General features: G+C 58.2%; 1 protein-coding gene across 3 annotated transcripts in view; it reads left to right on the forward strand.

The window, feature by feature from the left end:
• The window catches only part of SLC2A4RG (SLC2A4 regulator), a 49,598-nt gene that overhangs the window by 13,762 nt on the left and 14,683 nt on the right, over positions 1-21,153 (forward strand). For 2 of the 3 annotated variants that reach the window (XM_075900975.1, XM_075900973.1), the window contains exons 3-5: positions 18,549-18,658; positions 19,438-19,685; positions 20,869-20,969. In XM_075900975.1, the coding sequence (XP_075757090.1) occupies positions 18,549-18,658; positions 19,438-19,685; positions 20,869-20,969 (459 nt within the window). The remainder of the gene's footprint in view (positions 1-18,548; positions 18,659-19,437; positions 19,686-20,868; positions 20,970-21,153) is intronic. The other variant, XM_075900974.1, reaches the window with a different exon arrangement.

Genomic DNA, 21,153 nt, shown 5'->3' on the forward strand with positions numbered 1-21,153 from the left:
GTCCGGTTGCAATGGGACCTGGCCCAGTTTGGTGTGGAAAAATCCAGTTCATCTTCCTTTTTCCTACTCAGGGGTTCTTCTTTTTGTTTTGGGTTGTGTGTGTGGTGTGTTTGTGGTTTGTGTGGTTTTTTTTTTTTTTTTTTTTTTCCTCTTCCCTCCTGCTCATTGCAAGGCAGCTGGCTGTCTGCTACCTGTCTGGCTCTACTACAGCTTGAACAGTAGGAAAACCCTCTTCACCGGGCATCCTCTGCAATAAAGAAATCCTGGCCTGGATTTTTTGTGCCGAACAAACTGCTGCTGGTCGGTTCCTGTGACTGTTCCATTCACAGAAGAGTCACAGGGAAGACTATGCCCTGTGGCTGTGCCCCGTCACTTTGGGATGCTGGGAACAGCAGCTGGGCTCACATACCCAGGGTACTGAAATAGCAGCACCCGGCATCCCAACACGGTGAGGTCTGGAAGGCGAGGCGGCTTCAAACTGACAATCGCCTGGATAGTCCGGGTGAGCAGAAGCCTGGATGAAAGAAGGCTTTGTAGCAGCATGTTCTGGCTCCAGAAAGTGCCCTCTGCTGTCCAGATGGCTACAGTGTGTGTGTGTGTGTGTGTGTGTGTGTGTGCAAAGCAATTCTGTGATAAAGCTATTCCCACCCCCTTTCTACACCATTGATTGGGAACTGTCACCGCTCCCCCCTCAGCCTGCCCGGAAGATCCCAGGGCCCTTTGCAGAAAAGAGGAGGGTCCCAGTGTCTGACTCCTGCCCTTGTGGACTGGTGACGGTTCCCTATTGCATGTGACTGGAGTGCAGTTGGTGTCACATTTAGAGCCCCAGCCTCACCCTAACACGGGTGGGACAGTAAATTGCACCTTGCGGGAGGGCCTATTAGAGCATCAGCAGGGCGGCTGATCACATGAACGATGGGTGGCAGCGTGCAAGGTGTGTCGGCTCCCAGCCGGCCTGGGTGGGATGCAGTGAGTTCGGATGGCCCCAGGCTCCCTTGATTCCAGTTCCACTGGGTACCTGGATCTGCTCCTCGCTGGCTCTACGGTTCTCTGCCACAGATCTAGGTCGCCTCGGATTGGAAAGGGCTGAGCTTATGCCTCCTACGCACCTGCAAGACTTACCCACCTCGGCGTACTTCCTGCCCCTGCACCGGGATGGGGTAGATGCCGAATATTCAACTGTCTGTCAACCCCCATTTCTTGCAGCCCAGGATGCTGCTGTCTGGGGAAGGTGTCGTTTGTCCCCCAGATGCGCAAGGGCTGTGGTTGTCATCTCTCCAGAGTGCTGTTCCTCTGGTTTAGTTGTGGGATCGGACCCATCCTTCCTGTTCTCTGTCCAGAAGATGGTGCGGTTTAAGGAGGTGTCTTGCAGCCGGGAAGGCTGAGCGGGGAGCGATGCTGGTGGAGGAAGGCAGGCAGACTCCTGGCTGCTTGAGACCTATTGCATCCAGCTCCTAAAACTGGCACGTGTTGGCAGGGCCCCGGGCTGCCATCGAGAAAGTGGCTCCAGCTCAGCATCCTGGTGATAGCCCAAAGTGAGGGCTTTGAGTCATGACTCCAGCCTCGGTCGCATCCCTCCAGTGACCGCGGTCTCCTTGGGAGAACTTGCTCACTCTGCTTGTTTGTTCTCTTGTATCACATGCCTCCAAACTTTTTTTTTTTCCCCTCTACTGTTTCCATCATGGGATACAACCCATGCATCAGTTTTCCTCCCCATCCAGGAACGCCACCTAGAAGAACTCCAGTGCAGGGAGCGGGAAGCGCCTGTGTGGCCGCAGTTCCACTGCCTGTTGCAAGGAAGGGCAGGGAGGTGCTTTGGGGCGGGGGAGGAGGAAGGAAGGGAGGCAGTGGTGTTTGGAACATGTGCCGCGTGCCCGTGTTTCCTTCCTGGAAAACAAGGAAGTTGTGGTGTTTCGGGTTTTCCCCCTCCCAGGCCAGAGTGTTTGGAGCTGACTGAAAAACGGTTCTTGCCTGTTACCAGCCTGTGCGGCGGGTTGTTTCCCGTCTCGGGCCCTCCGTGTTCCTTGAGTGCAGCACGCACGCACGTGCGTGCCTCCGTGGGGCCGCCTTCCTTGCACGATGGCCCCGTGCACAGGGTGCCTCCGAACTTAATCGTCCCGTGTTGTGTCTGTGGGAGTGTGCAGAGGGGGCGGAGAAGTGGAGTCGCCTAACGAGGTCGCCTGTTAAGGAATCGCTCTAGTAGTAAACAGCTTTGCTTGGCTGCGTGCCCGCTTGGCTCCTCCCGGCTTCGCATGCTGCCCAGCCGTGTTTTTCCAGCCCAGCTGTTTAACTGACTGCACAGGCCTCAGTACTTGACTCATGTGCGTTCCCTCTCCCTTGTCCGTGCAGGCGAGCTCCTCCGCCGTGTCTCACGAGGGCGCACGCTTCTGGGCTCTGATGGGCAGAGGGAGGCTTTTGCACCCCGTCTATACGTGCAGAGGTGCGATGGCTGCTGGCAACTTTCTAATGACCAGAGATGGGCTGTTCTAGCTGCTTGGGATTTGCAGCTGCATGTCCTGGACTCTAGACCAACCCAGACTCTTCCCTATCTGTAAACATTGGCCGCTGATGATGACTGAAGTCCTGGAAACCGGGTGGTGCCAGTCCTGGAAACCTGGTGTTCCTGGTCCCTGTTCCTAGGCACTCTGCACCTATAGGAAAGAAACCAAAAAGGCCGAGACCCCCAAACCCTGCTGCCCATGCAGGGGGCTTGCCAGAATCTCGGGGCAGTGTCTGACCTGTACAGACGCAAACGAGGTGTCAGTTTGTATTGCTCCTCAGTGGGATTTAGAATAAATGAAGCCGTTTGCATCGCCTCCTAGCATGGATTGTTGTGGTCTCTCGGGAGACCTTTCTTTGGACTCTTCTGCGCTGGGGCGCTTCACCCACTGTTCCCACCTGCCCGTGCCAGAGGATCTGTGGGCTGCCAAGTCTCCCCTCCCTGGTATCTGAAACGGGGGGGTCCTTCCAGATGGCCAGCGGCTCCCCTCTCCTATCGGTGCGGATATGGGGCCATGTGTCCCAAAGTGCCTTGCAGCGTCTCTTGGGAGCCGTGCGTGGGCTGGAGCGGAGGCGCTGACTCGTGGCAGTGCGAAGGGTCGGACGCTTGGGCGCTACAGGTGAGCTGCAGCAGGGCTGTTGGGGGATGTACGTCCAGGGCTGTGTCTAACCCGGTGCGGGGCGACCGAGCCTGTGGGTGGCTGCGAGCGGGCCAGCCTTGGTCACTGTTCCCCCTTGGCGGTGAGTGTGTCCGGCTCGCAAAACAGCTGGGTCTCAGAGGAAGTCGCAGGGCTGACTCGCTGGCGTGTGTTTGGTGCTTTGTTTTTGTGTGACACAGTCAGTCTCGGCCTGGCTGCGGTTCCGCCTTCGGGGCTTCCCCTCTCCTCTGCGAAGCTTCGTTCGGCTTGCGTCTGCGCCTAGAGCAGCGGCCGTTGCTTGCGCTCCCTGAAGCGGGAAGGTAGGCTGGAGGGGGGCAGGGTGCCGCCTGCGTGGACATGCACCGGTTGGGTGGGAGCAGAGGCCAGGGGAGCAGTTCTGTTTCCAGGGCTGTTGTGGCTCCTTTCCTGATGTCTTGCTTTGCAAAAGACTTTCTCTCCTTGGGAGCGCGTGGTCTTGGCTGTCGCTTTATTCCGGGGGATCTGTCAGGGGTTGGGAGGTTTCCAGGTTGGGGGTGAGGTTTGGGAGTGGGTGGAAAGCTCGCTGGCATCTGCCATCCTGGTCCCAGTTATGTGGGGGTGATATCAGCCCAACCCATGGTGGGAGTCTGACCGCCTCGGACTGGATCTGCTGGTTGTGGGTCCTATGACCGCCTGGCTCTAGAGAAGGAAGAACTGGTCCCTGGAAGGCAAGTGCTTATTGGGTAGCTGAGTAGGAACTCGACTAATCGCTCTCTTCTCCTCCTCCTCCTCCTCTGCCTCCTCCCTCTGCCTTTGCTGCCTCTGTGTTTCGACTGCCTCTCTCGGAAATGTACAAGAACCTCAGGCAGATCTTGTACATTTCAAAAGGGGGGGGGGGGCAGCAGGATAGCGAGTGCCCCCTCTCCCATTGACTAGTGGATGGAAATTCCATCCATTACTCAATTCGCTGATTTAATCAAAATTTGAACATCCCTCTCGTGGACTCTTTCTGAGCTTGGCCAAGTTGGCTCAACTCCGCTGACCTTTTTCCCTGGACCCCGTGCCTCCCCGTATGTAGCATCGTACTTTCCCTCGGCCTTGCGTCTTCCCCTGTCGTTCCTTGTCTCAAATCCACTGTTTGCCACACCCCCATCTTAGCAGGAGGCATAGGCCGCCCTGTGCCTGAGCTGCCCAAATGTTGCCAGTTTAAGCCAGCGCTCCTAAAGGCATGCTCCTTGGGCCTCTTGAACCCAACATCTGACCATGGCTCTGATCTACTGGATGCCTCTGGGGAACGACCTCGGCATGCAATATCTTCCTTTTTTAAATACACTGGGCCATCTAGTAGCCACTACCATGCCCCCCTGGCCACGCCCCTTCTTCAAAACACATTTCAACCAGCAGAGGGCGCTCACGTGCGCCAAGTCCTATTTCCATTACTGGTGAGCTTTGTTTGCAGAGAAGTACCCACCAGCTTGTAGGGGTGGCTAGCAGGTGCCTGGCTTTTTGCTGGAAAGTCCAGTTGAAAAGGGGACTGGATGCTGGACAGTCTGGTTAATGGGGGGGCAGTGCCCATGCCCCTATTCAATCCAGGCTGCTTTCTACTGGTGTTGGGTGGTTGTAGCTCCCAGCTCCACAATGCGTCCCACCTGGGCTGGGATGAGAGGGGGAAAAGCAGTGTGCAAGGGGGGGGGGGGGAGTGCAGGGGTGTGTGGCCACAGGGCAGGGCCTTGAGAGGATGTTCTGTTCCTGCTGGAGTGTCTGTGTTTTTTTAAATATTTCCAAGCAGGCGCCCCTATTTGCCGTGGTGGCTTGTGTTGTTTGCCGAGGGCTCATTTCTAGGCACAAACTTGCCCTGACTTCAATGAAACTCATTTCGAGCCCCTTATTTTGGTTGGGCTAAAACCGATTGCTAATCCGTGCATGCAACACTGAAATCAACCTGGTGTAGACCCCAATAGGTACGTCCACACCTTGTTTTGCACTAGCGGAACTGATTCCTCTTAACATCCCAGCTTTCGTTCAGCTGCTGCAACCTTCTGGGGACACCCGCACTGGGTTTGCCAAACTAAGGGGCAAGTCAGAGGCTTGCAAGAAAAGGATCAAACCAATGTGGCGTAAAGTTCAAGTCCTTCATCCTGTGTATGGTAGACTCTATTGTCTCCGAGAGAGTTCCACTTACAATGCATTAGCCTTGAGAAGCAGTACTGTATTTCTGCCACTGAAGGATGAGCATCATTCGCCTGTTTATGCTGTCCCAGCGGGAGCCATAAGGATATCTGACACTACTTGCTGCCTGTTGCCACAAGGAGTTAAACTCAGGAACCGCTTCCTGCTCTGTTGACAGTGTCAGGTTGCATGGGATACTCCTGTGCACAGAATATGGGTCTTGGTGTTTTAGGAATGGCTAGTCAGGCACGTGTAGGAGCTACAGGTGACTGAAGCTGTCTTACAGGTGACCGAAGCTGTCTTTCAGCTGAGAATTTTCCCCCTCTAACAGGAAATTCTCCCCCAGCGAGCGGTGTTCCCTCTACAATTTTCCAACCATGAGCGGAGTGAGTTTGGACTTGTGCACCAATATTGAGGTTGCATGTGCTGGCTTGGATGTGTGCCACCCAATTTATTAACACACACATTCCCGGCCACTAGAGCAGATCCCGTTACCGGCCCCAGCCCCCAGAACAGGCCCTGGCCCTCCCCTATCACCAAAGCAGGCCTCCTCTTCCCCACCCTCTACCCTCTGCCACATGGCCATAACAGGCCCCAGCCCCCCGCCCCAGCGGCTCCCTCGTCACGCCGTCTCAGCTGGCTCCGTCCACCAGAGGTGAGTGGAGGAAGAAGGTTTTGGACACAGGCGCGCATCTTAGTGGACACTGTGCCTATGAGAAGGAATATCGTCTCTTTCCCAAACATCCCCACATCGCTGGGGAGGCCGAGACGCAGACGTTAAATGAACGGTCAGCGGGCATGCGGCAAGTTGGGCTCAGGCTACTGGTGTCTCTCTCTCTGCTCCAGCTGGCCATGGGGTTCTCCTAACAAAACTTTTGGTGGCCTCAAAGTGCAGCTGCCAACTCTTGCTGGTGGTTCCTCTGACCGTGGTTCCTGAAGTACTTAATTATGTCTTTGTTTTTTCCTAAGCTTATGCACATACATGTGTCTAAATCATTGACACGTGTGTTGAGTTTTTGCAGACTTAATAATAACATACAGTTGTGCCTCTTCATTACCGGAGCTGAACAGAATAGAAACACAAATCGGGCACTTTTGCATTTTCTTTTTTAGGCATGCTTGTACGTTTGCTACTGTGAAAAGTGATATTTATGTCGAGGTGATGAGGGGGAGGTCGGAGCCTGGGATATTGCTGCACAGCTAGAGATTAGGGTGACATGGGGTGGGGGAATGAGTCTGGGGCTGGATCCCAGAGCTGAGGTTCAGAGCCCTGCAGCTGTAGGCCAGAGCCTGCCACCCACCCACCACCACCACAACAACAGTGAGGAAGCCCAAGCCCCACCACTGAGATCAGGGCTTGGTTGTGATAGGCATTGTGCCGACACCTAGTAAGATAGACCCAAGAACTGACCGCATGGAGGAGGAAGGGGGGGGGGGGGGGGGGGGGAATGGAGTGCAAAGTGACGCACCCAAGGGCGTACAGCAAGTCAGTGGCAGGAATGGAACCTGACCTCCTGACTCTTACTCCTGTGCTCTGTCATCTAGAGTACAAACCGAGAGGAAGTGCACTGTTGTGCTGTTATCAAAATAGATACTATAGGGTTGTGTGTGGTGTGGGGGTGGTTTTATTTTTTTTTTTGGGTGCTGACTTGCTGTAAGCCCGGCCTAGCTCCAGCCTCTCCCTGGGCTGCAGCCACAGCTGCTGAGCTGTCTCCACGACCTCTGGGCCAAGAACGGCCACCGGAAAAGGAGGAGGAGTCCGGGAGGAGGGGGTGGCTAGGAAGGGGTTGGACCGGGTGGGCGGGGCTCTTTGCATGAAGCTGCCAAACCAGTTAGCAACTGCTTTCCCATTGGCTCTTCTGTCGCCATGGCAATTGGCCGGGTGTGAGAGAGGGAGGGGCCTGCCTTAAGTGCAGTTGTTTGTTTTTTATTTTTAAAAAAACTGCAACCCCCCCCCCCCCCCCCCCCCCCCGCCGACAGGCTGCATGCTCTCTGATAACCAGCAGCCAAGCTGCTTGGGGGGGGGGGGGAGGGGGGGGGAGCTTGCGGTGTGTGCAATTATAGCGAGTTGCCTCCCTCCCTGCCCAGCCAGAACAAGTGCAGCCGCGTTTCCTAGGAGGCCGATGACTCGTTGCGGCCCCCAATATAGATTGTCACCAACCGTGGCCCGGCCCCTCGGCGTGGCTCTTGATGTTGATGTATGATTTGAGTCCGGCGGGGGGGCGGAGAGTTGCTTTTTTAAACCAGTAACTGTCCGTCCCCCCCCCCCCCTGCTGTTTGCAGCCCAAACGTTCTCGCTCGCAGACGCACACCCTTTGCCTGAGAGAGAAAGTGACTATAAACAACCGTGCAACAGGCTCGCCATGTCTCTATTGTCAGTGTTGAGAGAGTGGCAGAAGGGATCCGGGGAGGGGACCAACGGCATAACTTAAAAAGGTCAACTTTTCACTAAAAATCCCCCCCCCCCCCCATCACCACCTTGCTATTCTGGGAGAGTGTTTGGGGGTAGGGATGTAATAGTGTAGTCGATTAACCGATAAGTAAAAGCATATTGGTTAATGCTATAAACCACACGCATTTTCCCCCCTGCCAGTACATTTATTTTTTTTCCAAGAGGACTGATCAGCAGCCTGGCTCAGTCTTGGCTTGCACCGGGTCTGGGACCTACCCCTGCTGCGGCTCTGCATTTAAAGTGTATTAGGAGCCAGGCGGGCAGGCAGCCTGGCTCAGTTCCAGCTCGAGCTGGGCCTCCCTTCCCCTCCCCCAGCGGGCTGCTGCTTCCTCTGTATCAGAGGCAGCAGCGCAGGGTGACAGGCAGTTGGTCTGTGAGGGGAGCTGGTTTTCAAATTGGCTCCCCTCATGGACCAGCTCCTGCCTGGCACCCCCATGCTGCTGCCTCTGATAGAGAAGCAGCAGCACAGAATGGCAGAGGGCACCTCGGAAGTGGGGCTGGATTGTGCTGGCTGCTAGCACTGCCCCTGGGGACTGTAGAATAGTTGAGTAACCAATAAGAACTCATGAGGTTAATCAACTATTCACTTAACTGATATTTAACATCCCTAGTTTGGGAAGAGAAGGAAAGAGACTGCCTGCTTCGTACATGTGCATCAGACTGGCTGAGTCCCTTTGTGGCAGTGACAAGCAAAAGAATTTTTAGAAATCGGGTTTTTGCCTTCCTGTGATTTGTAAGTCTGGATCTTTAGTGGCGGGGATTGTCAGATCTTCTCGTTCCTGGCTCTTGGTGGTCTTGCCATGGACACTTCAGTATTACCTGAAAGAGCTGGGATGTTGACTTTTAACACAGAAGTCCTTTCTCCCACCTGTTAGCTAACAGCTGTAAACAACACGTCTTAGGCTAAGCACTTAAGTTGGTGGTGTTTACATTAAGTTTTCACCAGCTAGATTGGGTTTAGATAATCTGACTGGCAGAAAGGCATTCCAGTTTCTTGCAACGTTAGTGTTTCACAAACTTTAGGACCAGAAAAGGGGCTATTTTGTGATCATCTAAACTAGTGACTCTGCCCCCCCCCCCACCTTATTGATTCATTTACAGATCTTTTGGTGCTTTGAAGCTTGCACATTTCTCCTTTTGTGTGCCCATTTATTTCCAGCCTTAGTATAATAACTTAAGTATTTCTGGACTCTGTAAAACAAATGCTTGAGAGAGTGTAAAAGGTTAGATTTAAACACTCTGGTTTCAGACAATGCATCAGAAACCAAAATGAAACCACTCTAATTATTTCGTTCATGCTACTTGGCTTGCAAGAAACAATTACCATGACGTCTCGTAATGTGTCGGTGCATGTGGCCAAGCTGTGCTCAGGGGCTTGACTTGCTAACTTGTTGGATTTAACTTTGCCATTGCTGCCTGTTCTTATCTGACCGAGTCACACTGAACATGAGCCAAAGGGCGCTTGGCTGCTTTTCTTACAAAACTTGCATCTAAAAAGGCTGAGTAGTTTGGGGGGGGGGGCTGTGTGTGTGTGGGGGGGGGGGCTTGTGTGTGGTGTAGGTTTTTTTTTTAAGTGAATTCAGGAGAGCAAGTGTCCTTTTGGAGAACGTCTGTGCATGGGGAATAGGGCAGGAAGGTCCGAGGAGGTAGGTGAAGCTTGGCTGGCACCAAGGGCTTTGTCAGGCAGCTTCAGCTCCAGAAGCCCCCTCTTCGCAGCTTCTGACCTTCGGTATGGGGCAAACAGTGTTCCCTGTAGGCTGTCTGCTTGTGCATCCACTCAGGAGAGTCCAATGTCGCCCAGCTGACTAGCAGAACACGGTTGTCTGTTTCTATTGGTGGTGCACATTTGCACGTACCTCGGTGCGGGTAAAAAAAAAATGTTCCGCATGTGGATGGAAAAGATTAGAAGGACTGTTGCAGACTGAACAGTGGCTTTCCCTGCTGGGAGGAGGTCTAAATAGCAACCAGCTGGCTGTGCCACAGTTAGAGAGCCAGGAGGGAGCTCCTCATGCTCCTCCAGCCTCCTCACCTGGTAGGGATTAGGCTCCCATCTCTGCGGAAGCAGGAGTGCAGAGGGGGTTTCCTGCTCCTGCAGCGGCCTTGTGTATTTCAGGGCTCCCTGTCCCTGCAGATTTTGCGGCCATGGTACACAGGCCCTGTGTGCAAGCACCTCTCTTCGGGCGAGAGGAACTGTGTTGGCGTGATGGGAGACGTCACTGTTTCACTTCATTCGCTAGAGCTGTGTGACTTGATGCCAGCCCTAGCCAGCTGTGCCCTGGTTCCAAGTACAGCTCCACCGCCTCGCACAGCAATCGCTTTACTGCACAGCCTGGTCTGAGTGCTTGGACCCGGTCCTGTCTGAGAGAGGAAAGGGGGCGTTTTATGTCTCTGGTACTTTCTGGTGCACTGCAGCACATGCAACATCTGTCTTGTTTGAAACCAAAATCTCACCTCCTCCCCTTTTTTTTTGTAATTGTTATTTGTAAACAGTTGTTTGGCATAGCTCATCTCGACTGGCGGCCTTTGTAACCTGGGCCAGAGATCGTCACCCATTGATTCTTGAAGGGAGCCTAACAACTTGTCGTTGAACTAAAACCTCCACTTGTCACTTCCCGTGCTCTCTTCCAGGCTTGAAGACCTGAATGTCAAATACTTTATAAACAAAAATTTGCCCTTTTGCTCTAGGCAGCGTTAAGAATAAAAAAAAAAGTCGAATCTCGTCCCACGCAGCTCACCTTTAAACTTCAACATTTGTGAGCTGCTTTTGCATAACCTCCCTGCTGTTTCACATCTTTCTCACTCCTGAACACTCACCAGCTCTGCTTCTGAGTAGCATTTCATGAAAATTCATGCAGGGGACATGTCTTGAAGAAAAAAAACTAGATCCAGTTATCCTCTCGGACCTGGCTGCCCAGGCTGCACCTTTTGTCCCTTACTGTAGCTCATGTTTTCCATCCGTGCTAACATTTTACACAAGCATTATTCTTGCCGTAGTATTTCTAGGCACTTTTCAGTCCTAGCTGTGCAGGTAGACCCTTCACGTGCAAACTTGACCATTGAAATGCAGCCAGTTCCGGGGTATGGCCAGTGATCATCTCCATGCAGAAGGAGGGTTTTGTAATTGGTAGGTGGGGGGGGAAAAAAAAGACCCTCTCTGCCCTTTTTAATCTTACAACTTCAGCCATCTGCCTACAGACCTGGTCCATATTGCAGCAGAAGTTCAATATCCCTCCAGATGCACAACTCCAGCTATGTAAATGACATAGCTGGAGTCGACATCTTAAATTGCATTTCCCCGCTTCCCTTACTCCACGTGAGAAGTAGGAGTACCGGTGCCTACAGGGTCACTCTCTGAGCTTGATTTAGTGGGTCTATTCTAGACCTGCTAAAATGAATCCTGGAAGATTGACCACAGCAATGTACGACCATGTCTAAACTACGCAGATCGAGACAGTCCTAGTCAGAAGTAAATTAGGCTAGACCCCTGACTCATGAGAGAGGGGGAATATGAAGGAGCAAGAGGCTGGGTTGGGGATGCTGAAAGGTCTGAGTGCCTTGCACTGTGAGCCCTTCTGGGGAGGGAAGTGTTTGCCTACCCCTGAAGTGCAGCCATCTCTGGTGTGAAGCACAATAACCATTCAACAGCACCCAGCATCACAAAGCAACAGTATAGGGCAGGGAGTGAAGGAGGATGCTGTGGTGGGACTGGCATTGCTAGGGCTGGCTTGGTGCCAGTCCATGGGGTGGAGGGGCGTCCTTTGTGTGTTATAGGGCCACGCATCACCAGAATTTTGGCTTTTTAAGTTGCAGCTGACCGAGAGTTCCTTCAGCAATACAGCTCCTTCTGTCGTTGATCGATACCACCTACAATTGAAGAGTGCCTCCTACTGAATCACTACACCTGCACTTTTTCTTGCTGGGGTGTGGGTACTTTGGTGTGGGAGGAGTGAATACATGGGTTGTACTTGGCCCATGGTGCTTAGCTTAAGATGCCTACCAACAAACTACTGGCACTTATCGATCCCTATTTAATATATTTGATTCTGTGGTTGATTTTTTTGGACTGGGTTAGATGAATCTTGGAGTAGACCCTATAGATACAGGTTGGACCTCTCTTGTCCAGCATCCTTGGGACCTGACCAGTGCTGAACCACAGAAGGTCAGACTTGTCTAGCAGGATTATGAACACTTCCACTGCTTCCTGGCTTCTGAGAAGACATGTAGGGGTCAGTTAGAGCTAAACAATAGCACAGACCCCGAAAGTCAGGGCTGGTGGCTGTAAAACTTTATAGCACCATAGGCAACTTGGCCACACCTATGATACATGGACTCAAATCACGCCAGACCACGGATATTGCCGGACTGGGATTTGTCCTGTTTAGCCAAAGATGCGTAACCAAGCTCCACGGTGCAGTCTCGTCCTTCCTCCCAGCAGCACTGCCGTTCAACTGCTCACCAGTCCGTGTGGTGACCTTGCACAATTCTGTGGTTAAACTCGTAATCGTGTTCCACCACGGCCAGCTTCTCCCCTTTTAACGACTTGCCTATCTGCTCAGGGAAGGTGGGGACGTTGGAAACGGGAGTCAAGCTGTCAATCTCTTCCCAGGTCTCTCCCCTCCTCCTTGCTGCGGGTGGAGCGAAAAGGGCTAGAACTAATACAAGATGCTTGTGGCACTAGGGAGGGTGGAAGAGAATCTTCCCTGCCCCAGCGTGGTCCATGCCTTGGACAGGCGAAAGCCCACTGATGAGGTAGCCTGAATGGGGGGCTACGGTGATCCTGGGAGTTGGGTTGTAACTCTTGGTGTAACCCCAGGGCATGGATGCAGGCTAGCTCTTGTATATTCAGCAGGTGAGGGGAGCAGCAAGGGTGCGCCCTGCTTATGTTCAAGGGGAATAGGCAGGGCACAAAACCCCTGGATAGAACCGAAAGAACAACTTGTGGGGCCATATAAGCAGCACTAGGGTGTTGTCAGCTGCTGGGCCTTTGTGCTGTTCCGGCATTGACTTCCCGGAACCCCCGGCCTCCTAGCAGGGGGCTAGCAACAGACTGAGCAGAGCTGGGACTCGGGGTTTGGTGATGGGGATGAGCCTGCAGCCAGCAGCTGTACTGTGAAGCGGGGGTGGGGACCCATTTTTGGGTCAGGGGCCACTGCCCCACAGAAAAATCAGTGAGGGGCTGCACACAAGTGAGAAGCAAAACAAAAACCCCTCACTGACGTGACCCCCGCCTGAGACCCCCTCCTCCCGTTCCCCTCACACACCAGAGCTTAGGGGGGCCAGGCTAGCAGACTGTGTGCTCCAGCCCCGCGCATGCTCCCTAATGCTGGGGGGAGCCCTGAGCCTTGGGGACCGGATCCCGGCAAGCCAGGGGCCGCATCCGGCCCCGAGGTTTCCCCACCCCTGCTGTGAAACGTCCACTTGGCTCTCCTTGCTGCCGGAGAGGCCCGTGCCTGCCCCTGCCATCTGTCCAGGCAGCGGGGTGTGCCCAGCTCCTGGCTGGGAAGCACCAGGCCAATGACAAACTCGAGGGCGGGACGCTCGTGGTGCTGGGGGAGGGACGCAGCCGCAAACTCTGTGTGCACTTGGCAGCTCGCTGGCAAACGTTGGGGGATTGGGAAACCTGAGCAACCCGGCTAAATATTAACCCAGGAGCTGCAAAGGCTGTTCTTGCCCGGGAGAGTCCTGGCTTGGGCCAGAGACCGTCCCTCGCCTGTTTGCTCTCCAAGTATTTTCTCTCTCAGCTCTTTTCCTGTGAGCCCGCTGCCCCCGTCTGCTGGCTCGCTGCAGCTGCCTCCTGGGCGCGGCGCCCCTACAGACCCCCCTCCTGCTGCGCTTTGTTGCGAGGGGCAGTGAGACAAGGCGGGGGACCCCGGGCTGCTGGCCCAGGAGCCCGGGCAGGAGGAGCTGCCGGGGAGCCCGCTCCTCTCTCTGCAGCCCTGCTGCTGAGGGCAGAGCGGCCAGTGGGCGGCAGCACGTGACCGTGGGGGCGCAGCAGTGCCGCTTGGCTGGCGGGCACGTGGGCAGGGCTGCGGGGAAGCCATGTGCCTCCAGCAGGCTCGGCTGCTCTGTGAAGGCTGCGTGTCGGGGGAAGGGGGGCGTTTGCACTGCCCTGCGCTGTGCCTAGGCGGGGCTGCGGCTGCGAGGACGTCTGGGGAGCTCTGTGTTCACCAGGGAGAACAGAAAATAGCCCAACCTTCGAGGCTCTGGCTGCCCAAGTCCTGTGTCCCCCCCCCCCCCCCCCCCCGCAGTCCAGAGCTACGGCCGGGCGGTAGATTCTTTGCAAACTTGCTTCCCTCTGACTCCAGCCAGGCAGATTTGGGCCCCTGGGCGAAGGACTTCTTGTCAGGGCCTGATGCTCCGTCAAAGACTTTCCCTTTTCATGGGTCGGGCTGGCTCTTTGCCGCCCCCCCCCCCCCCCCCCCCCCCGTCCCTCCTGCCTGCTGGTTTATTTAAAGACAGGAAGAAACCATTTCCAAGCGGCGCATCAGGAGATGCTGCCCGGCTCTCTCTGCTGTTTTTGCTGCCACAATGGGTCGGCCTGGCATCGCGCCATCCAATCGCCGCCACCCCCTCCCTCCCCTGGGGGAATGATTCATTCTGTACCGCCAGGCTCGTGTGCCTTTAGACTCCCGGCGGTCGCTGGCGCAAGAGGGGAGGGGGGTGCAGCGCGGGGGGGGCTAAGGAATGGTGACTACTCTCATTCCTCTCCTTTCCCACGGCTTTCTGCCTTCGTGGGGCAGGCAGAATCCCCCGTCCCGCACTCGGCCGTGCCCCTCTGAGCTCCTTCTGGGTCCCGCCAAGCGCCCAAATTCTGGCTCTCCGGCCGGGGTATGTTGGGGAGGGGCAGGTGCAGGAACTTAAGATCAGTGGGGACAGCCTGGAGATGGGCAGCAGCTCTGGGGTTGAACCGTTGCTGGTTCAGTGGGGTTTGTGCTCTCCGTCTGGTCTCTCTTGGTGCAGGCGGGGGAGACGGCTGGAGGCGGGATAGGGGAGCGGGGCAGGGCTAGGGGGAGACGGGAATGCCGGGCTGTCTAGCTCGTGCCCTGTTAACCTGTGCTACAGGTTAACAGAGAGGCCAGCCAGGCCGGTCCTATCCGAATGCAGAGGAGAGCAAAGCTTAGCGGAGGGTCCCAGGGATCCAACATCAACACCAGCGGCCTTGTCTCCTAGGCAGCCCCCGGAGATGCTCCCAGATAATCTTGGCAAGCGCCCCCCCCTCCCCCAAATCCGTTCCCGGCCCTGAGGCATTGGGCCACCTCTGCCCCTAGTCCCTGATAGCGGTCTCCGGAGGGCTCTAACTCTCCAGTGTCGTCCTGGTTATTGGGCTCAGGGCAGGGGTAACGGGCTGGGGGGGCTTAGGGCCTGTGATGTGCAGGTCATCAGCTTAGCTGGGCCCTGCTGTCTGCACGCTGACTCTAAATGCCCATTCAGCGCCCTCTTTGGACGCTGCTCTGGTGCCGGCCTTGTGCGGGAGACGGAGCGCAAGCCGCGGCCTTTCCTCCTGCCAACAGGGAGGGGGGCATGAGAACCCGGCTGAGTTTTTTTTTTTTTTCCAGCCCCCAGGGCATTCAGGAAATGCTCGCCCTTGGGAGCAGGAAACCGAACCTGTGGAAGCCAGGGCTCTGTGCCCGGTGAGCCGCCCTCCAGCATGGGGCGTACCAAAGGCAGTCGTCACGGCTGCTCCCCGAGGTGTGGGGAGGCCCCAGGCCAGGCCTAGGGATCAGTGCCACATGCGAGTCCTGGCTGGGATTCGTCTGGAGGGGGGGGAGGTGAGCGAGGGGCCCGCAGAGTTTGCCACAGGAGCTCCCCAAGAGATTCCCACACCCGTGTGGCTTCTTCCAGCTGGCGGAGCGGGTTTGCAGGACGCTCATTACTGGGAGACGGCGGTGGGAGATGCGGGGAGGGAGAGGGCGGGACGTTAGAGGGTTTTTATGTGGCTTTCACCCTAACGGCAAAGGGGCATGGGAGGGGAGCAAGGGCCTGGGGGGAGTTGGGGAGACACTGTCGGCCAGGCAGGGAGAAGCGAGACCGCGTGGTCTCGGCACGCTCCTCGAGGGCGGGAAGGCGCCACCAGCATCTCTGCCCGTGGGGCAGGCAGGCAGCAGGTGACACGGGAGTTCGAGGCTGCGCGTGGGGGGCCAGAGCGCAGATGGTGGCCGGGGGTCCGGCCAGCAAACCCCACCAGCTGACTCGTCTCTGGGACAGTCTGGAGGTGCAGCAGGCTGAGCCGTGTCCCAGCGGAAGGGTGGCCGCCGGGGCTGCTGAACGGCAGGAGCTGGCCAGCAGGAGGCGCCACCGGCAGCAGAAAGCGCTTGGGAGGGGGTGGTTGGCTGCTCACTTTATTTCGGGAGGTTTCTTCTTTCATGTGACCCCGTTAAAAATGTCGCTTTATTTCTTACCTGCAGGTGGGCTCTGCCAGTGTTAACACCTGGGTCCAGATCCCAGTTTAGCTGTTCCACGTCTTCAAACTCTCGCCGCCGCCCGCCCCCCCCCCCCCCAAATACCCTGTGCTGCTCCCCAGGGTTCCCCACTCGAAATGTACCCAGCCCTGCACCCCCCTTCCCCATCTGCCCTCCCCTTCAGTGACCCCCCACCCCCCCGGGGCCCTATGGATTGTCAAACCCCTGCTCCTTCCTTCTTTACCCCCTGTCATCTCTCCAGCTGCTCCTCCCTGGGTGGCCTAACCCCCCTCCATATTTCCCCTCCCTCACTGAATACCCCCACTTGCCATGTTTGAGGGAGAGAGGCCCTAGCAAGATGGCGGTCCTGAGGGGGGACTTGCAGTGCAAACTTTGGGCTGGACCGAAGGGCAGCTTGGGCCACGCTTGGAGCCGGGAAGGACGTGACCCTGTGGGGTGGATCCCCACTTGCTCAGAGTGGGCCTGGCCATCTCCCTGCCGGGAAGGGGCTGCGATTCCTGTGGGCAGCGCCCGGCGCAGGGAGCCGGCTCAAGCCCCGTGAGGCCTGGTCGTGCTGGCTTGCGCTCCGCTCCAGTCCAGACGTGCCCCCCACCTCCCTACCCTTGCCACCGGGGCTCCACAACAGGCCCTCCCGTCTCGCTCAGAGCACCTCGCCTTGTCACAAAGCCCCAGCGGTTCTAGGCCTACAGCCTCACCAAGGCTGCCTCTGCGCTCCAGCCTGGCCCTGGAGGAGTGTGACCCGGGACTCCTTGTGGCTCTGCCACTGGCTCATTGTGTCTCCTTGGGCAAGTCACTTATCCCCTCTGTGCCTTCGTTTCCTCATCTAGAGCTGGGAGGAGGATGGCTGCCTGCCAAAGGGGGGTGGGGGGGAGAATTCATTGGCTGGCAGAGCATAGCCTTGTACAGAACCAGGTATTTTAAGTGAGCCCAGTGTGAGAGCAACTTTTCCCTTAGAGCCTCTCCCGAGGTGCTGCTCCCTACCCTCCGTTAGCACGAGGGGCCAAAAGCCCTCCCCTGCCGACAGACACTTTCTCCCCCCTCTGTTCGTTCGGCACATCCAGCCCCCACCCCGGTTTTCTCGCTTAGACATTGACCCGGACAAAGCACTTGGCAGCCCGAGGCGCCCCTCCGGCAGCCTGGCTGGGCCCAGTGGGTCACGTGGAGCGGGTGGAGTTGGGTGAGAGGGAATCAAGCTGGCTGTGAAAGGGACTGAGGGAGTGGGCAGGCTGGGGCCAAGGGGAGCAGGGGGTGTCACGCAGGGATCTCTGCATGCGATCCCCTCCCCGCCCCCCATCGAGGTTCACGTATCGTCCTTTCCTTCCACCAGCCGGCGCTCCAGGAAAGCGCTGTGTGGCCAGGCCCACTGGCTACTCGAGAGCTTTGGTTCCCCCGTCCTGGGCCCTTGGGGGGCTGCTCTGCAAGGTGGTCTCTGCGGGCCCCTTTGTGCTCCAGGACATCTCCGCCGCTTCTGGCCTGGGCGTGAGGGGCTGGAGACACAAGCCAGGTGGCAGCGGGTCCCATCCCTGGCCTGAGACGCACTAGACCTCTCCTGCGGCGGGGGAGCAGTCACCCCTTGTCCTCTCCCTGCCGCGCTCACGTCAGGCTGGGGAGCTGCTTTCCGGGCGTGTTCGGCGTAACGCTCGGCGTGGGAGCTGGAGGGGCAGCGTGTGCGGAGACGCGATGCCCGATGGCCGCAGCTGCCTATTGACTCAGGGCTCCCGTCCCGCCCCTCTTGTTTGGGGGTGGCTCGTGGACGGTCCTTCCAGGCTGGGGGATGCTCCTGGTTCCTCTCCCCTGGCGGCCGGTCTCCCTCCTGGCTGTGGGTTTGGTGGGTGCCCCTGTCTGTACCATGGGCAGAGCGCGACGGGCTAGGGCTTGAGTTTGGGTTTTGCCGCCTGGGTCCGGTTTCAAGGCAGCTTGCGATGGCCAGGGCGGATGCGGTGCTGGGAGCACAAGGCTTGGGGTAGCCCAGGTGGCGGGGGAAGAGCCTGGCCCTCCGCAGGAGGGAGGGGTGTTGGAAAGGGGGCTGGGGAGGGCACCCGCCCAAGGTGGCTCTTCTGGGTATGACACGACCCAGCGGTGGCCCGAAAAGACCGGATGCAGAGTGGACGTGTCGCAATCTTGTTGTGGCCCGGGGAAGCCCCCAAGCCTGGATTGGGGGCAGGAATCAAACGGGGTGTCGGGCGCCCCTGCTCCAGCAGTGACAGGAGAGGGGTGCCCATGCTGGGTGGCCGGGGGACTGGCCCGGGGGCAGGGCCTGCAGGCAGGTGTCTGCCCTCGGGGGTTCTCCCAGCAGGTGTCTTGGTGGGCTGAGCGTTGGTCTGTCTGCCCCGGTGGCGCGTGGCTGTCGGCTGTCTCACCGCCGCGCTCTCCCTTTCCCGCCTCTTTCAGGAAGCTGTCGGGCAAGGCGGGGATAGACGAGGTCATGGCAGCCGCTGTCCTCACCAGCCTGTCCACCAGCCCGCTCGTGCTCGGCAACCCGCCGGGCACCCTCAGCCCAGGTACGGTGGGTTCTGAGCCCCGAGACAGACCTGGGGGGGGGGGGTCGCCCCCTGCTCTCGGTTACGCTGCTGTAAACGCTGGCTGAGTCCTTCCGAGCCAGGAGCAGAATCCAGCCCCCCCCCCATAGGAGCACAAGACCGGGTCGGCCTGGAGGTCAGTCCAGCCCGGCTGTTCTCCGGGACAGATGCTTCAGAGGCAGGTGTAAGAACCCCACTGCAGCAGATGGGCAAGTCGTCTCTCTCCTCCTCCTCCCCCTCCGGTAGAGACTGGCTGAAGCCCTCGGCTTAATAATGGGACGCAGCAGGGCTGGAGCAGCGTGCTCAGGAGACCTGGGTTCTATTCCTGTCTCAGCCCCTGACCCTCTTAGGTGACCCCGAGCAAGTGGCTGCCCGCCCTCCTGCCTCAGTTTCCCCATCGGTTCAATGGGAATACCCATATTGGCCTCTGAGATGGACCGAGGCACAGCCCGTATGCCTGTCGGTTCGCCTGTCGGCACGCTGGGATCCGAGCCAGGCCTCTGGGATCTCCCCCTACCGTACACAGCCACGGGTTTGAGGTTCTCCTCCAGTGTTTAAAAAACCAAACGCACCCCACATGGGCAAGCAGACACACGGACGTGCCTCTGCTGCAGGGGGCTGGGCCGGTGGAGAAACCTGCCCCGCTGGCACAGGAAAGCTCCAGGCGGGCACGGCGCTTGCTGCCTGGGAGGCGGACGTCGGCGTGTCCTGCCCCCGCCCCTGCCAGCGGTGGGCGACTGAAACCCCTTCCCCCCCCGCAGCAGAGCCCGGCTGCGAGGCCTGGAAGGAGGGTCCCGCCATGTCCTCCAGCTACAGCAGCAGCAGCAACCACAGCGGAGACTGGAGCTGGGACCCGCCGAGCGACCGCTCCACCCCTTCGACCCCCTCGCCGCCCCTCGCCACCGACGTGGCCAAGAGCTTCCTGCCGGCCCCCCCGCTGGACGACGGCGTCGAGGAGACTGAAGCCACCCACTTCCTCTTCGGCGATCCCATTCCCCGGAAGAGGAAGGTGAGGCCGGCGGGAGCTGCCCGGGGTGGCGCCGTCTGCTGGGCCGGTCCAAGTCAGCGTAGCGGGGGGGCGAGTCTCCCCAGGATCCAGTAGAGCAGTGGTCCCCAGACTTTTCCATTGCGCCTTCTGCACCCCACCCCGGGGCTGTGCCGGGAGCCAGGCGGGCACGGGCAGCGTGAGTGGGCGAGGCTGGGGACAGGACTGGCGCGGAGCTGAGGATGGAGCAGGACTGGGTGGCGCTCCCTCTCCGCTCTCTAGGGGGACCCCGCCCTGCTCCCCTGAATGTGCCCACACAAGCGCTCTCCTAGCCGGGGGTCTGCTCCTCCGTCCTGCGGACCCACTGGCAGGGGCCTGTCCCCAGACAGGAAGAAAAGGCTCGTTCCTCACCCCACCCCCAAAACAGTCAGCCCCTCCCCCCCGTACCTGTCCACACGCCCTCCCGGCCGGGTGGGGAGAGCGGGGCGCTGGGCTGGGCCTGAAGGGCTGACCCGACGGCCGTGCGGAGCAGGTGGCAGGCTAAGGGACGCTCCCCGGGTGGGCTGGGTTATAGTCCCAGCGAGGGGCTGTTGGCGCCAACTCCCCAGCCCAGCCTGTAATAGAACGTCAGAGTCCCGGGCCCGGCGTGGCACGTGGGAGTCCACCGGAAGCCACAGCGCGTTGCATCCCTGCATCCCTGTAGCAAGCTGGGCTCTCCCCACTGCCGAACGGCCTGCAGTCCCTGTCCTAGCATCAGAGCTTAATGCGTGCCAGGGCAGAGTCCTGGCCCCGCTGGGCCCTGGCGGTGCCCGAGCCCGGGCCCCACTGGGCCTTGCTGCCTCAGCTCTGAAGGTAAGAGAAATGCCATGAGCCGCAGCATTTTGTTCATCACAAATGCAGCCCTGCCCAGCCCCTTTCCCCTGGGCACCCCCGCTGCTGGGCAGACGGGCTCGTGCCCCACACTCCCCCCGAAGAGGAGAGCGTAACTGTGCGCCCCTGTGACACTGGGGGAGCGGTTCCGGGGCTTGCTCCAGCCAGAGGGACGGGGGATGCTCCCTGCTTCAACCACTGGGCCATACTCCCTCCCCGCCAGGCCAGCCTGTGGGCTTCGGCGCTTTCCCGGGTAGGATCTGGGCCGCAGGGAGCGGGTTGCCTGGGGCCGGAGTGGGGGATATGGGCCTCATTCTCTCTCTCTCTCTCCCCCAAGAACTCCACCAAGGTGATGTTCAAGTGCTTGTGGAAAAGCTGCGGCAAGGTTCTGAGCAGCTCCTCCGGGATGCAGAAGCACATCCGGACCGTCCATCTCGGGTAGGCGCCCAGGGGCCCGGTGGTACCCGGCAGCCTGCGCTGGAGGAGGAGGGCTGGGCAGGAAGAAATCGCATCCTGTGGGCAGGGCGGGCTCCCCCCAAGTTCCTCCCCCAGTCTCCCCATCTCTTGCCTCTGTAGTTGGTGGCTTCCGGGTTACTTCTCCCTTCCTCGTCTCCCACTCCTA

This window comes from Pelodiscus sinensis, chromosome 18 (assembly GCF_049634645.1).
Source record: "Pelodiscus sinensis isolate JC-2024 chromosome 18, ASM4963464v1, whole genome shotgun sequence".
Lineage (NCBI taxonomy): Eukaryota > Metazoa > Chordata > Testudines > Trionychidae > Pelodiscus > Pelodiscus sinensis.